This window comes from Phallusia mammillata, chromosome 4, assembly GCF_965637545.1.
Source record: "Phallusia mammillata chromosome 4, kaPhaMamm4.hap1.1, whole genome shotgun sequence".
NCBI classification, from domain to species: Eukaryota; Metazoa; Chordata; class Ascidiacea; order Phlebobranchia; family Ascidiidae; genus Phallusia; species Phallusia mammillata.
Window position 1 is genome coordinate 804,276 of NC_137255.1, and position 15,907 is coordinate 820,182.

Here is a 15,907-nt window from a genome sequence, read left to right on the forward strand (position 1 = left end):
TCAACCCACAAGTTTATACAAAGGGCTAGTTTCAAACGAATGGGCTTGGAAAAAAGATTTCCCAGTTACTTGTGCATTGTTTGTGAGGAACGCAGAAACTGATTATAAGAGGTTGTTATCACTGCAGTTATTTGGAAAACTGCGGTAGCTTTCACTTTCCACATCGTTCAGATTCTGACTCGATTGTTGCAAGTGTTGTATCTTAGTTATTCTTCCATGTGGTAATCTGTCTGGATTAACGGGCGTCTTCAAGGACATTTTTCACCGGAACTCCTTATTCCATTTAGATGCAGATCATTTACTTTTACAGCATGTTTTGTCTGGCATTCAGCAATCGAACCAAAGTATTTGTATCGGCCATGACTATAGTTAAGCCTTCTGCAACATATAGTCTTGAAAGTCACGCTATTTATATTATCTTTCGGAGAACTTTTTTAGTGTTACCCGATGGCAAAATAATTTAGGATGTTGTAAGCTATTTGTTGCTTGAAGCCCATAAATTCTCATGTGATATTGATAAATTTCCACTCAGCGTTTAAAAGATGTAGGTGAAATGATTAAACTGGTAAAAAAATGATTACACCGTTTAATTTAACTCTTTACTGTATGAACAAATTACCAAAACGAATATTTTGACGGATCGTCATAAAAATATTTTTTATTCAAACACGAAGCCGTTACCTAGCAACGATACTGTACGCTTCATTGAGCTCGAGTCCGTTGATCTTTGAAGGACAAAAAAGTTGCAAAGATGTAATTTCTGTCAGAAAGTCTGTTGTTCATATCAAAATGACATAAGAAGACAGAACATCGTTTACCAAAGTGAAACATGTCAGATGTTGTAAGTTATTTGTTACTTATTTACAAAAAAATCGAATTTCTTGTCTCGAAAATAAACGTTTGTAGGGGTTATTTTTGGTCCTGATGACGTCGTACTTATTACTACAGAAGTATCTTTCGCTGTAGATGTTTATACTCTAAGTCCTTGCCTATCTGAGCTACTGCTTGTCTGAGCTTAGTCCGATTAAGAAGACGGCGTTTAACCTTAAAGTTAGTTTATTGAGATGAGAGAATAAAAGGTATTAAGTGTGAGAGTTACAACACATGTGAATATATAGTGGCAAAGGTGACGATGACGCAACTGTACAGTTGTGCTTAAGGTGTTAAACAGCGACAACTGGCATTTAAGGTCGAGTACTGAAAAGGTGACGATGACGAAATAAAACGTTCATGCAATCACAGACACTCGTACGATAATATACGCGCTTATGTATAACTTCAATACACGATACTCCACACAGGCCACCCCGCCGAAAAGTGTTTTTCCGATTTATGTCGATTTTGACATATGTGATTCTTTGCCATCTGCTTCTTGGTTCGTTCCAGTCGCGAGTGTCTTTTCGTTTTGATTGTTTGTTGTTCATTCTTGATGACCAGTTGTTGAACGTTGTTGATTTTGATTCGATCGTGATTCGGTGTTGTGGAGATGACATCAAATCTTTGATTTGTCCAAATGTCGTTCGATTGAGATAGGTCGACGTTCTTTTGATAAAGATGACGATAAACAGTAATGTGACGTGACGTAGAATTACGTTGAGCTGCGTGGCGGGTTTGACGATGTGGTAGCCAATGACATTGATGTTGTTAGATATCCTGCATAGTCAATCTCCGATCGACTTTGCATGACATCTGTCAACATCGTCGTAGTTTTGATGGTGATCGTCACAGTGTTACACGGCCTCGATCGTAAACAACCTGGTAAAAATGTTTTGATTCATCGTGATGAAGAACAAAGGTGTTGGCGATGGAGTCTCGTTAGTTTGTTGAACTTCTTTTAGCAGATGGTTCGTTTGTGTGATCATGGGGAAGACTGAGTTGGAGTGTCGAGTATTGATTCAAAGCAATTTATCATGCATCAACTTTCAACGTACACTTCACATGCGGCAAAAATTTAAATTTGATCGTGAGTTAATAATAGAACATTGTTTTACAAACATGCAACAAATTAGTATATGTCAACACTGCAAACATCACAAGTAAATAGTGGAAACTCGGTGACGAATTTGGTTACTCGTCGTTCCGTTGGAGATCACGGAGCTCGAAATTGTCTCCAACGTTTTCACCGACGTCCCCTATTACATTGTCATGTTTGTGTAACAGTTTGGTCTGAACTAAACCTAACACCCAAAATCCATAATGTTTCAGAGCTATGCCAGTTAACACTATTCCCCAAAAACATGCTAAGAACAGTGCTATTGTCACCAGAAAGTTTATAAATGGCGATGTTATAGAGCTAATAACATGCAAAAACACGTTCTTTGTTGCTGCGTCAATCTTGTCCGTGATGTATCCTACATCCGCTTCTTCTGATGGGTCAAGGTTAGATTGCATGTATTGTGACAGCTGTTCGTTGTGTAATCGAACTTCTGTCAGTGTCATTAGCATGCTGTTCATATCCTCGATTCCGCTGCTCGATTTCGGGAATTCATCCATGAAGGATTGATAGTCCGTTGTCCGATGGCTGAAGTGGATTGGCGATAGAGTTGGGACGATTTCGTGGACGTTCGAGTCCACGTGCGTCAATGTGTAGTTGTCGAATACAACGAATTCTTCATCAATTCGGAATGACAGTACTCGTCCCGGTTGATAAGTTTCAAGAAATTTGACGTTTTGATAAACAAAACCATCGCGGTATAGTTGACCGACTATTCTTGTTCCGGTTGAGTCGATGTATTCGATTAGTGGCCTTGTAGCGAAAAGGTCATCATGGCGAAGGCTATGAAGAATTGTTCCATTGATTTCTTCGCAGGTGATTTCGGTCATTAGGTCGGATGTTGTGATTGCTGCTCGATGTCCTCCAAGTACTTGGCTAATGATTTCGCCAGGATATTAACGGGACAGCAGTGAGTAGACCGTTGATAGTAGAGACTGAATTTGGCACTCTACATAGTGTATGTCGTTCGTCATGTTTGTGATGCTGGTTATCAAAGCATCGGTAGCTTCGTTCAGGATTAGACCTTGAACTCCGTCTTTCTGCGAACGTTGCATAATGTCCAGCCGATTCCTCTTTGTGTTGATAGTACAGTTTTTAGGTACAACGATAATTCCTCCGGCACAAAAAGCGTGCGGGGAGTAGCAAGATGCAACCTCCTTGGGACATTCAAAAGTATGGTGAATGCTGAGGCCAAGATCGGGTATTTCGAGGCGTCGAGGTTGATTCACGGAATCGCCGTGATGCTGGATCATCTCGTGGGTGCCTATGGGATAAGTAATGGCACAGTCGACGTTTTTAGGAACTGACCAAACGAAAGTACGAGTTCCTACACTGCAAAAACCTTGATGGACGTTGCAGCTTGACATAATCCCCAAAGCGCTACGAAGCTTTTTGTTGATGGGATCATAATAAATAGTCGACTTGGTCAGTATAGCGTTGTTGACTGACCCCACGTTGCTAGTTGGCCATTTGTATTCTATTTTTATTTGATTGTTAGTAGAATACAATGTATCGCTTTTTTGCAACAATCTGCCGATAAGTGGTGCAGATAAAGTACGTTTCCATTCTTCACAAGTGCCAGGAGTAGGAGCGGGAGCGGAAATTGTATTTTTCGTGTGAAACTTTCCACCGAAGAAATAGTAATGCGACTCGTAGCTAGTGGTGTATATTTGACACATGGCAACATTTATTATAATTTCCCCTTTGGACGGGTTGAACACGTCTACAGTACATTTGTCTTCTAAAGGGTGTTTGTAGTTCTTCTTACAAGGCATGGGTTTGGGAATGAAATATTCCCCTTTGGAAAGTGTGTCGTGGCATAGCTTGAACTTGTGTGTTGAGCTGTGCGTAGTTGTGATGGAAAGAAATAGGATTAAACTGAAATAAATCATGATGTTTAATCTCTAAATCTGAGTGGTCGTCTGACAACTCGACCGGTTCGGGTTTTGATGATTGGTGAAGGAGGTGTAGGTGCAGTGGTTGATGATTCTGGTGTTCGATCAACCTCGATATCGGGCGTCGCGGCTGTTTCGCTTCCTTCAGATCTGCCTTCAATAATATCTGGACAAATTAAAGGATCATTAGAATTAGTAGTTACATTTATTTCTGAGGGTAAATAACAGACTTTTAGTCTGTCAATAGAAACAGAATTCGTACGTCCCCACATGGCTAAAACGTAATACTTATCGTGCCGTTCAATAGCTTTGAACGGCCCATCATAATGGCTATACAAAGGACCTTTGTTGGCAGCCACTTTGACGAATACGTGGGAACACTTCTTCAGTTCCGGATCTAAATGAGATCTGATAGGAGGGTTAATTCTAGGTGGTATAAATTTCATGTTAGAAATGAATTTCGATAGCCGTTGTGCATACTCAACCTTTGATATTCCCGGAATAGGTTCTTCAAAGAACTCTCCTGGTAAATGCAAAGTATTTCCTAAAACAAGTTCAGCAGGACTGCAACTGATGTCAGATTTTACTGTTGCTCTTAAACTCAGTAGGATCAATCCTAAATTTGAATACCAGTCATTCGGATATTCTTGAGCTCGCAGGGCTGCCTTCAAAGTGCGATGTTGGCGTTCGATGTACCCATTGCTTGCGGGATGGTAAGCTGTAGTTTGTTGAAGTTTTGCTCCTAGCATGTTGCAAAGATCTGACCATAACGAAGAGGTGAACTGGGCGCCTCTGTCGGTGGAAATCCTGAGGGGACAACCAAATATAGATATCCAATTCAGAATAAATGCGTCGGCACAAGTACTGGCGGTGATATCCTTCAGAGGGATTGCTGTGAACCATCTAGTCCATCGACAAACAACAGTTAGAAGATAGGAATAACCGTTACATGCGGGCAATGGTCCAACAAAATCTATTGACAAATCAGTGAATCTACCTTCAGGTTCTAAATACCTTCCAAGAGGAGCTCGATTGTGAATTGTCACCTTACTTTTCTGACAAGGAATACATGATTTGCACCAGTCCTGGACGTCATTCTTCATCCCATGCCAAACAAATCGTTCGCTGATCAGTTGTTTGGTTCCTTTGAATCCGGGATGAGCCAGGCTATGAAGGGCCAAGAAAACCTTTTTCCGTAGTTTCCTTGGTACGATTGGCCTAAACGATCCCGTAGAAATGTCACCGATTATCGCAACTTCGGTGTCAGGAACAAGTCTGTGCACAACCTTTAAAGAAATACATTGTTCGTTAACTTCAGATAAAAATGACTCGTTCTGTTGTTCAATGGCTAGTTCCTCTAAAGAAAAAGTATTGGAGGGGAGTGTAATGGTGTTCACTTCAACTCTAGACAGTGAATCTGCACAGACCAAAAATTTCCAGCTGAAAGATCTGGAAAGATTAAAATCGACAGACAAACGTTTTTCACCAAACGATTGAAAACCTTTTCCTGTAGCACCGTACAAACTTACAGATTTTTTGTTACAAAACCCTTTTGCAAACCATGCGGGTATGATGCTTACGTCACTACCGCTGTCCACTAAAAAGTGCAAGTTGCTTTGTTCGTCTTTTACGGTAAAGGTTTTTCTTTTTCTTGTTGAACGGAAGTCCTGGTACTTTACCGATTGGGACCAGGACCGTTGGCGTTTTTTGACCACAAAATACAGTCCGGTCTGCACCTCCTGGCTTCCATTCCATAGAGAGCATGAAAGTAGCACAACTGATGCGGCGCAGGCTGGTCTCTCGGTGGAGGAAATCTGCTTTTAGATACTGGAACATATTTAGTTTTTCCAGCATAGTTACGATTCGGACGAGATTCAAATGATCTATATTCCGACCGTAAGGGTGTAGAAGTAGCCTGCGGACTTACTTGAGGTTGGTTTGCATCGTCTTTATGGCATCCATGTCATTGGATAGCTTTGCGAAGCGCTTTTCAAAATCATCATTAACAATCGTCTGATTATTAATCTGGTGATGGGATGATTGCGGTTGCTCCGAAGTTCCTCGAGATGTGGAAACAGGAGTTTGCGACTGCACAAACAAATGTGGAGAATTTAGCATCATTACAGAATCGGCAGTTTCTGCAAGGCTGTCTAAATCCTGATGAATACTTGCCGATAGAACAAGTCTGACCTCCTTTGGCAGTCTATCTAAAAACAGTTTTTTTAATAAGGCCACAGCCGATGGACCTAAATCGCCATAACCAGCCAACAACAACTTAATTTCGTTAAGTAGTTCGCTGGGTCTTTTATTGCAAGGTTCGCCAGCACTTAACAATTGGTTTAGGCGCATCATTTCCCTCGTCTCATAAAACTTAAGCAAATCCTGCTTTAAGTGTGAATAGGGATGATCGGAAGTTTGTTTCAGAATAAGATGACCAATCTTCGCAATCTGATCCTCTCCCAATCTTGGTATGATTGCAGCGAATTTTTCCTGCTCGCTGTAAATCTGGTTAGCTTCGAATATGGTTTCAACGGTTGCAAACCATACAGCACACCGTTCGGCCCAGAACTTAGGGATGTTCAATTTTGCAAGCAGCATACCTCTGTTAGGTGGTTGCACGGCAGTTTCGCACCCGGTTTGTTGATTTGTAGATAAATCCGGGTAAACCACCTTGATATCGGACGGTTGACTGATGGGTGAACTAGACCCACTGTCACAATCGTCTTGACGATTGTTTGTTTGAAACGGCCCAGGATGACGAGAATCCTTGGGTAATTGTCCAGTACCACTGTAAGAGGGCAGCTCAGTGCTTCTTATGATGGGAGTAGAAGTCAGTTTTGTCTTTTTGGATTTACCAAAAGGCAGAAGATTATGCATGTACGACATACTTAAGTATAAATAATTCTAAATAGTAAACAACAAAATAATACCTCACCGTAATTGAGTACAGGATCCGTCAAAATCACGTCGGGTTCGCCAATTTATGTAGGGGTAAAGGTCCTGATGACGTCGTACTTATTACTACAGAAGTATCTTTCGCTGTAGATGTTTATACTCTAAGTCCTTGCCTATCTGAGCTACTGCTTGTCTGAGCTTAGTCCGATTAAGAAGACGGCGTTTAACCTTAAAGTTAGTTTATTGAGATGAGAGAATAAAAGGTATTAAGTGTGAGAGTTACAACACATGTGAATATATAGTGGCAAAGGTGACGATGACGCAACTGTACAGTTGTGCTTAAGGTGTTAAACAGCGACAACTGGCATTTAAGGTCGAGTACTGAAAAGGTGACGATGACGAAATAAAACGTTCATGCAATCACAGACACTCGTACGATAATATACGCGCTTATGTATAACTTCAATACACGATACTCCACACGTTTATACTTATTATTTAGTTGCGGGATTATGAAGCCCGAAAAATCTTGTGTGATATTCAACTTGGGGAGGCTGGCCATGGAGAATTTGGAACAGTTGTTGTTGGAAAACATGAATTTGTAGGATTTGTAGCAATTAAGTATTTTTCTGTAAATGGTGGTGAACCAGAACAACGTGCAATTAAGAAATTGTGAGTGTTTTAATTTGTTTTTAAAGTATGATTTAAAATTGAAATGTGTTTGTTTAATTGAAGGGTACATCGTGAATATGACATGCTGCTTCGATCCCGTCACGAAAACATAGCCGATGTTTTTGGGCTTACGAAATGGCGTGGAGCCATGGGGATCGTAATGAGATATTATGAAGCTGGGAATCTGAGAGTTCTACTTTTGAGCAACTACCTTCCACTGGGATGGTCCCTACGACTTCGACTGGCACATGAAATATCAGATGGGATTACATACATTCACAATTGTGGAAAAGACAAACGCCTAATCCATGCAGATATGAAACCAGAAAACATCCTCCTTACAGCTGATTTGCATGTCAAGATTGCAAATTTTGGTTGTGCCACGTTGATCAGTTTTACTGGATCAACCACCAACCAAAATAATGCCCCACAAGGAGCACAAGCAATGACATTGTACTATGCAGCCCCAGAAAAATTTCAGGGTGCTGAACCGAAGAAAGAGCAAGATGTGTTCAGTTGTGGTATGGTTTTTTATGTAATGTTACGTCGTATTTTACCATATCCATCAGACCAGATCTTTTGGGAGATGATTCGAAATATGATCCGTCCAAACTGTGATGCAATCCAGGAAATGAAAAACAGATGCAGTGACAATGACAGAGCTATAGTTGAAGTGATGGAGAGAATGATGACCAGATGCTGGGAGCAAAACCCAACCCAACGTCCCAACATGCTGGATGTTCGAGATGAATTCCAACAACATCTTGCCACACAAGACCCAGCAGTGATTTCACAACAAGTCACCGATGCTGTCGAGGAAATGGAAATTAAACATTCTGCAGCTGAACACAATCCAACTGTTCCACTTCACCAGCTTAATCCGGTCACTGGAGAGTTTCGCAGTGAAGGCATCAAGCAACCTCAAGTTCGGCCAAGAGAAAATCCACCCCAGTCTCAAAATCGTAAATACAAAGATTTAATTAATAATATTTTTCATGCAAAGTGTTTGAATTTTGCAACTAGTAGCATAAAACTTTTACATATGTTGGATGAAGTCATGGCGGTGTGTTTCTGTTTAGTTTCTATTATCTTGGAAACCATCCAAGATTTATAGTATTTAAGATATGTTTAAGCTGTGTTTAGGTGTAACATTAGATTATAGGTGACTAATGTAGCCATGGTGGTGTGCAAAGCCCTCATTTACAACCCTCATTATACATAACAACACCTCGCTGTGCATCACAATGAGAGATTTAACAGGATTTTGTGTCATTTCATCTTTATCCTTGCAATTTGGGACATTGAAAACAAAACATGTCATTGTCATCAAAAGCCTGGCTTATGCAGGTCATCAAACTAATGTCATGGGCTACAGTTGACTTTCACAGTGAAACTGCACTAAAGCAAACAATTAACCAACATTTTGACCTACTTTTATTTGTTTTATAATATATAGTGGGAAGTCCATCTGTTGAACCAGCTTCCAGCCAGTCGAACATCACTGCACCGCAAACTTTGGAGAATAAAGGTAAAGGGACTTTTGCTGGAAAATAAATGAGAATTTTTGTGTACCACCTGCAAGTATTATAATGTCATGAAATAACCCGTGGTGGGATTCGGCCGGTTCGTATCGGTTCATAGAACTGTCTCACAAAATTTTATGAGATCAGCGAACCGGTTAGCATCACTGCTGTCAATGGACTTTTGTAACAGAGCCGGCTGAAATATATGACTTTGTGATAGAACCGGCTGACAAAAAAAATTGAATCTCACCACTGGAAACAACTACAATTGATAAATCGTACTGATTGTGGTATACATTACTATTGGGTGTAACACTAGCAAAAAGGTGTACTTTCCATTCATAGTGCTCGAAAGCATCCAACAACTCCAGGTTGAGGCAAATGAAAATCCATTAGGGGATTCTCAACATCAAGGTAAGATATAACTAGATAGAAATAAAAAGTTTGACCAAATATGTTTAGATTACCAGTTTTAGTAACAAGATAAGTTTCGAATAGCCTGCCTTGGTGTATCTCAAACATAGGCGCCGAACACGGGTATGCCGCATACCCGAGAATCGGACCAACGTTAGTCATGCGTTATATGCTTTGAGGAAAATATTCTGATACGAACCAATATGTACCATACACAACTAATTTCAATCGCGGTTATTGTTTCACAACCCATGAATTATTCGCATTCATTACAATCATGACAATGGTAACGTCTTCGAGAAGCATTGGAATTTGAACATTAAAGGGTAGTAAAAAATAAAACGAAGGTGTTGGCGCTCGCTTACAGAAGTAGGGGAAACGCTGCTGCCCCGGCTTATACGTTAACAACCACGTGATAAAAAAGTTTAGCGTTTGTGAACTAAACAATCTTAGTTCTAACTGCATTTTACGCAAGGACACCGACTGTCTAGTTTCAACCGAAAAAACAACAACGCTTATATTGTTACGTCACAAATGTAAGGTTGGTACTTAATTAGCGAAGTTTCTGGCTGTTTAGGACATCGTTTGAAGTACACTAAACTTTAAAGTCAATAATGCGCCACAATACGATTTACTGCGTTAAATAGGCGACACGTTGTAAACGGAACATACGATTTTATAACGTATAAAACGATTTTTGTGATGGCTAGGCCAGAAGTGTGTGGGATTTGTTGCGTGAAAACAAAGCATTTTTTAGTTATTACAGAGAAAATAACGACCTAAATCTTTTTGTATCTTGAATGTACCGCCTCCCCATAATTTCGGCCTTATTTTTGTAATGTTACCGCGCACAAACATGCGTTGAATTGCAACACTAGCAGAAGTGCCTGGCAGTGGAATTATGGTGTGTAAACTTATATACTGCAAGCTTTAACGTAGACACATCATATGTAGCGACAGAAAATAAATTTGGTATTTCATGACGTCATTTTGTGACGTCATATATATGGCATACCCGAGAAAAATTTAAAGTCGGCGCCTATGATCTCAAACATACAAGAAAAATTGTGTTTGTTTCAGTGTTTCAATGAATGCAAAAATTAAAATTGCAAGTGTATATTGAGTTTAACATGCCACAATGAAAAGGTTAAATAAAAAAATAGACGAGACATAAATGACAAGATATGAAAGTTGGTGCAAAACTGTTGTAAAGTGTTTATTTTGTTATTTAATGTTTTTTAGGTTTAATTCTTAGCCATGTTGGTGTAAATGTAAATTTATGGTAAAAACACATGAAATAATGCAAGTATGTTTCAGAGGAATTTGTTGTTGTTGGTGGATTTGATTCAAAAAGAGATTGTGTGAAGTATGATGTCACAACAAAACAACATCAACATTTACCAGTAAGTTTGGAAAGTTTAAAACTTGCTCTTTATGCACAAAAATAAAATACTTACAGAACTGTTAAAATGTATTTGACATTTGTATTTATATTAATTATTGCCCCATGCAATTTAAGTGCAAGCTGGGAGTTGTCAAATATTAATTGTTGTCTGGCATTGTTTGTAAACAATAATTTATTACCAAACAAACAATGTGTCTTTGTTGCAAGTAAACAATGCATGAAAGTGAACAAATGTAACTTCTATATATTAACTAACCTTTTGTGTCAAATTATTTTGCTTTGATTAAAACTTTGCAGAAACTGAACAAACCAAGATGTAGGTTCACCTCAGTAAAAGTTGGAGACATAATTTATGCATGTGGAGGAAATAAAGATGCAATAAAAAGTTGTGAAATGTTGAATTTGGCAACAAACGGACGATGGGAAATGTTGGATGAGATGTTGGAAGCTCAACGTTGGGCTGCATCAGCAGTTATTGGAAGTAAGTGGATTGGGGCCAACACAACAAACTAAACTCACATGATATGTGACAAGCAATGTTTAATGTAAAGTTGCTACTTAGATTTGAAAATAGATTTGAAAATATTTCATCACAATCCAGTGTTTTTGATCTTTTACAAATCATTTCCAAACTTTTTTGTTATTCTTTAAGCTTTATCTGAATCTCTTGAACCCTTCCATACAGCTTTGGTGAATTCTTCAATTTGTCTGTTTATGTAATTTATACCATGTTTGTTAAAGTTTAAGGATTTCAGTAAAACCTCTCATACGACTTTATCAAACCACAGATGTGTCATTATATACACTTTACATAAACTTTAATAAACATATGGTTATTAAATGGTATTCAGGTTTCTAAAATGAAAATGTGTTTCAGACAACATTTATGTGACTGGTGGAGAGAATAATGATGGTGAGGAGCTTTCATCATGTGAAGTTTATCATGTGAACAGGAATGAGCGGAGTCAGATTCATGACATGATAAAGAAAAGATCAGAACATGGAATGTGTTCAATCGGGAGTAAGAAGGCTGTTTCGTTATTAAACAAACAATATCTATATATATGTCCCATGGGCTATTGTGGCCAATATACAGGTTTTGTACTTTAACAATAAAAATCTCCAACAAGTCAATTATATTAATAAACTAAAAAATCACTTAAACCAATTCGAAACTTTTTAGCTTTTGAATCTGTTTGAACTGACTATTAATTATCTTTTTTTTTAAGTTTTGTCTGTTATAAAATTTACTGTAACATTGATTTTGGAAACAGACTTATACTGTGTTACACTAATGATGTAGTTTATTAATCCTAAACCACACCCAATTTACATTATACATCAACATCAGATATGTTTGCAAATGTGGGTTTCAGTTTTTTCGTTTTATGTTGACTATGTATGTTAATCTGTGTGACATCACAAAGTATTTCACACAAACCTGTTTGCAGATTCACTTTATTGTGTTGGTGGATATAATGAGAAATCCTGTGAACATCTTGATGTGAGAAGTGGGAAGTGGAATTTGATTCCACCAATGAATCATGAAGAAACATGTGCTTTATCTTGTGTTGCATTGAATGGAAAGATTTTTGTCACAGGTAATCATTCGCAAATAATGTATTTGAAATATTGAGCAGCCAACACAGCTTTAACTCTGGAACTATTTTTATTAACTGAATCACAAATAAAGTTGAGTAAATTTAACAGACATGACAGATTTAAGGAATTATTGATTTCAACCTTTTAACATGCACAGATTTGTCATAAAAGTTTTCTCTGTTTATCAGAAATGAAAACAGGTAATGTGGTATACCTTACCTGATAAATAAATCCTAGTTGTTGTTTTATAAAATTTCACAAAAGTGCATTAAACAGTAAATGAATTGTATACAGGCGGAGGTGGACGGCTACTATCATCATCACATCATGAATGTTACGATCCAGTCGCTCGAAAATGGACTACATTAGCACCATTAAACACTGAACGTGCATGGCATGGAGCTTGTGTGATGAACGGAAAGATTTATGTTGTTGGTGGATGGGGTTCTGGGTAAGTGTTATTGTAGTGTGAGTTATGGAGTTGTGTCACTAGTTTGATTTTGGCCACTAAATTCTAAACCTGTCTCAACAACCCCCTCAAGTGGTCGGTGGAGTTTTGTTTGTTTAGTCAAGTAGCAACGACAGTTTGTTGCGTATAACCAGCGGAAAATAAGGGGAGAAGGCAACGAACTAACAATATTCTTGAATGGTCTGAGACGCTAGAAACGCTAGACCCATAGACAGGCATAAACTCGATTAAAATTAGTCTGTCACTGCTTACGCCCCATAAAAACTGAAAATTAACGCCTGCCAGTCATAAAGTGAATTGCCATTGTGATGTTGGTAAAATAAGGCTTTATTTCGTAACAAATAAACTTTTAAGCACATTTGAGCAGATTTTTATGTGTCGTTTTCGCAGCAAAGCCTTTCATGAGCCTCGAAATAAAACGATTTTTTTAAAATGACAAATATATCAGAATGTCGAAGCTTTGTTATCCAACACAACGTTTCTCAAGAGCTCTTCTGGCAAATGTATTTTATTCCGACGTTTCGACGTCCTATACAGGTCGCCTTCATCAGGGTAAAAACGTTTCTCCTTCACAGCAAGGGACATTTGGGCACCAAATTTCACTGTCAAACTCAAACTCTTAGATAAATGCTTTAAAATGCCCCAACGTTAAATTTACTAAACAAGCCAAAATAACGGGTGATTCTGTATATTTTTAGAATCAGAATAAAGAAGTTACATTATGACGCAAATGTTGCAGAATGTTTGTTCGGTTTATATTATAAAAGTATTTGGTGTCTTGTGACGTCATAATGCTTTTAATCACTGGTTGTGACAACACCATTAGTTTTGTTTGTGTTAAGATTTGACTCACGGACATGTTTTGTTACACAGGGGGCATATACTCAGTTCAGTTGAAGTTTACGACCCCACTGAGGATTCTTGGACACATTTGTTTGACTTGGAAAAATCTGTCTGGGGCCACACAGTTGTAGCTTTGTAAACCACAGTGGATGACAAATGGACATCAACAAACATCAATCCACTTGGGCAATTAACTTTAATCCCTCCAAATCTAAAGTACTATCGCTCTGTAAAAGTTCCAATCTTCCTCAAATATTTTTCAAAGGTGTAGCTCTGCCTGAAACCCGTGCACATACATATCTCGGCTTCATATTTACACCAACACTTTCTTGGCATGACCACATTCGTTACATTTGCCACAAAGCACAAATCAAAGTTAACCGATTGCGCAAAATATCTAACACAGTCTCTCGGCATATCATCCTTACCCTTTATAGGTCTTGCGTTCTTCCTACGCTTGAATATGGCGACATTTTATTCGATAACTGTAACCTCTCTGACTGTGAAGCACTAGAAAATGTGCAACACCAATCGGCTAAACTAATTTTAGGGTGTATGAGAACCACTTCGTATGATAAAATATTACAGGACCTTGGATTGACACCCCTCCGTGTTCGTCGCAACGTTCACTCTCTCGTTCAATTTCACAAAGTTCTAAATCGCATAGGACCTTCATATTTACAAAGCTGCATTCCTGAATACGTTAAAAACTTAATTAAATATGACTTGCGTAACCCCCTCAAAATACATCCCATTGCGTGCCGCAGAAATACCAAATATAACTCATTTTTTCCCAAAACTATCCGCTTATGGAATGAACTTCCAAAAGAAATCCGATTGATAAAATCTGTTTCAGTTTTTAAAAATAAAGTTAAAAAACTTTTCTTTACGTATCCAGTCAGAACCTTACATCTGCATGGCTCTTGTCCTAAGACAACTGCCCTTCATTGCATGCTTCGACTTAACCATAGCCCACTCAATATCAATCCCAGGCACTTTCGCCCTTGTGCATGTCAGGCCGTAGAAACCACGCAACATTTGTTTCTCAATTGTCCACTATTGATTCGTCCTCGCACAATTTTGTTTTCTACTGTTTCGAATATTCTGACAGAAAACGCTAAGTTTAACGCTTCATTTCTTTCCAATCTTTCTCCTGGTGCAATTATTCGTTTCATGCTGTTTGGTCATCCTGATTTTACAGACGCCCATGCACTGTCATTATTCCATGCCGTTCACAAATATCTGCATGCGTGTAATAGATTTTGATTTCTGCTGCCGATTTATTGACATTTTAACCTCTTTCGTTCGCTTTTCCTCTTTTGTTTACTATTATTATCGACTACCCTTTATCTGAAAATACGTTTATTTCTCGTATGGTGACACGACAAAGGACAGTTTTCAGTTTACGGACTGTCGTCTGATTGTCGTAAAATAATAAAATAAAAAAATAAAATAAAAACATCAATGAAATGTTAACTGAAACACTGAAGCAGATTTGACAAATTCACACTTGTGTGGATAGATTACTAATACTGGTAATTATGTACACATGGCATAAATATATGCAGTAGATTTGCGTCAACGGCAAAAAATCCCTGCACAGCCACGTAACTATGAACCATTTTGTCCGCTCAAGAAGCATAAAAACAGCAGGGATTACAGAAACAGCAACGTCTACCTAAAAAGGGCAGATATCGTTAAAGTCGCTTGTTTGGACGTTTGCTTTGACTATCTCAACTTCTCATCTTTGAGCGTTATCCTCTTTCAGCCCCCTTTGCTCCTATGTGCCGGCGCCCCGTGGTTTATTCAGATAAAGCCAGTTTCATGTCATCATCAGCTTTCATACTATTTCGTTCCTTTTTTATCTGAAAAACCAAAATAAGTCATGAATGTATTGATTTATCTTCACACAGTTTACGAAACACTGTACATTGTAGCTGCAGCGTTTTTAGTTAAGTTAGCCATTTATTATTTTGCGTTTTCAACACGTTTCAAACATGGTGTAGCTATTTTCGGCTGGTTGGTTGTTTTAGTATTTTTGTGTCGCTATGTATGCGATGTTTCATTCCTCAATGCTAATTGTGTCGCTATGTTTTCTTCCACGCAAAACAAACCTATTGCTTACCCTTAAATGCCAAATTGGACAATACCACTTTGTTATAAGCCCTAGTCACATAACGCCTTGTAACCTACCAA

At 38.4% G+C, this 15,907-nt stretch overlaps 3 protein-coding genes and 1 pseudogene across 3 annotated transcripts; 2 read left to right on the forward strand and 2 right to left on the reverse strand.

The window, feature by feature from the left end:
* Positions 1–1,038: 1,038 nt before the first annotated feature.
* On the reverse strand, positions 1,039–3,885 carry LOC145222883 (uncharacterized; annotated as a pseudogene).
* LOC145222885 (uncharacterized) lies at positions 1,039–7,265 on the reverse strand. The gene has a single exon (XM_080089116.1). The coding sequence runs from the start codon at positions 6,772–6,774 to the stop codon at positions 5,812–5,814; it is 963 nt and encodes a 320-aa protein (XP_079945242.1). The 5' UTR covers positions 6,775–7,265; the 3' UTR covers positions 1,039–5,811.
* LOC145222337 (receptor-interacting serine/threonine-protein kinase 1-like) lies at positions 7,198–10,840 on the forward strand. The gene is made up of 6 exons (XM_080088439.1): positions 7,198–7,215; positions 7,286–7,455; positions 7,519–8,417; positions 8,912–8,983; positions 9,324–9,392; positions 10,710–10,840. Exons 1-6 carry the CDS (start codon positions 7,198–7,200, stop codon positions 10,838–10,840), a joined length of 1,359 nt encoding a protein of 452 aa, XP_079944565.1.
* On the forward strand, positions 10,660–13,850 carry LOC145222338 (kelch-like protein 26). Its single transcript, XM_080088440.1, has 6 exons — positions 10,660–10,795; positions 11,095–11,278; positions 11,675–11,818; positions 12,249–12,398; positions 12,694–12,850; positions 13,742–13,850. The coding sequence occupies exons 2-6, from the start codon at positions 11,191–11,193 to the stop codon at positions 13,848–13,850; spliced, it is 648 nt and encodes a 215-aa protein (XP_079944566.1). The 5' UTR covers positions 10,660–10,795; positions 11,095–11,190.
* The last annotated feature ends 2,057 nt before the right edge of the window (positions 13,851–15,907 follow it).

What these genes read in the sequence shown, in the direction of transcription:
- LOC145222337 (XM_080088439.1), top strand. An exon ending in GCAAACTTTGGAGAATAAAG is followed by an intron (nt 8,984 to 9,323) that starts GTAAAGGGACTT and finishes TTCCATTCATAG; the next exon opens with TGCTCGAAAGCATCCAACAA. An exon ending in AGGGGATTCTCAACATCAAG is followed by an intron (nt 9,393 to 10,709) that starts GTAAGATATAAC and finishes AGTATGTTTCAG; the next exon opens with AGGAATTTGTTGTTGTTGGT.
- LOC145222338 (XM_080088440.1), top strand. Translation starts at nt 11,191, where the DNA reads ATGTTGAATTTGGCAACAAACGGACGATGGGAAATGTTGGATGAGATG. An exon ending in TGCATCAGCAGTTATTGGAA is followed by an intron (nt 11,279 to 11,674) that starts GTAAGTGGATTG and finishes AATGTGTTTCAG; the next exon opens with ACAACATTTATGTGACTGGT. An exon ending in TGGAATGTGTTCAATCGGGA is followed by an intron (nt 11,819 to 12,248) that starts GTAAGAAGGCTG and finishes ACCTGTTTGCAG; the next exon opens with ATTCACTTTATTGTGTTGGT.
- LOC145222885 (XM_080089116.1), bottom strand. Translation starts at nt 6,774, where the DNA reads ATGTCGTACATGCATAATCTTCTGCCTTTTGGTAAATCCAAAAAGACA.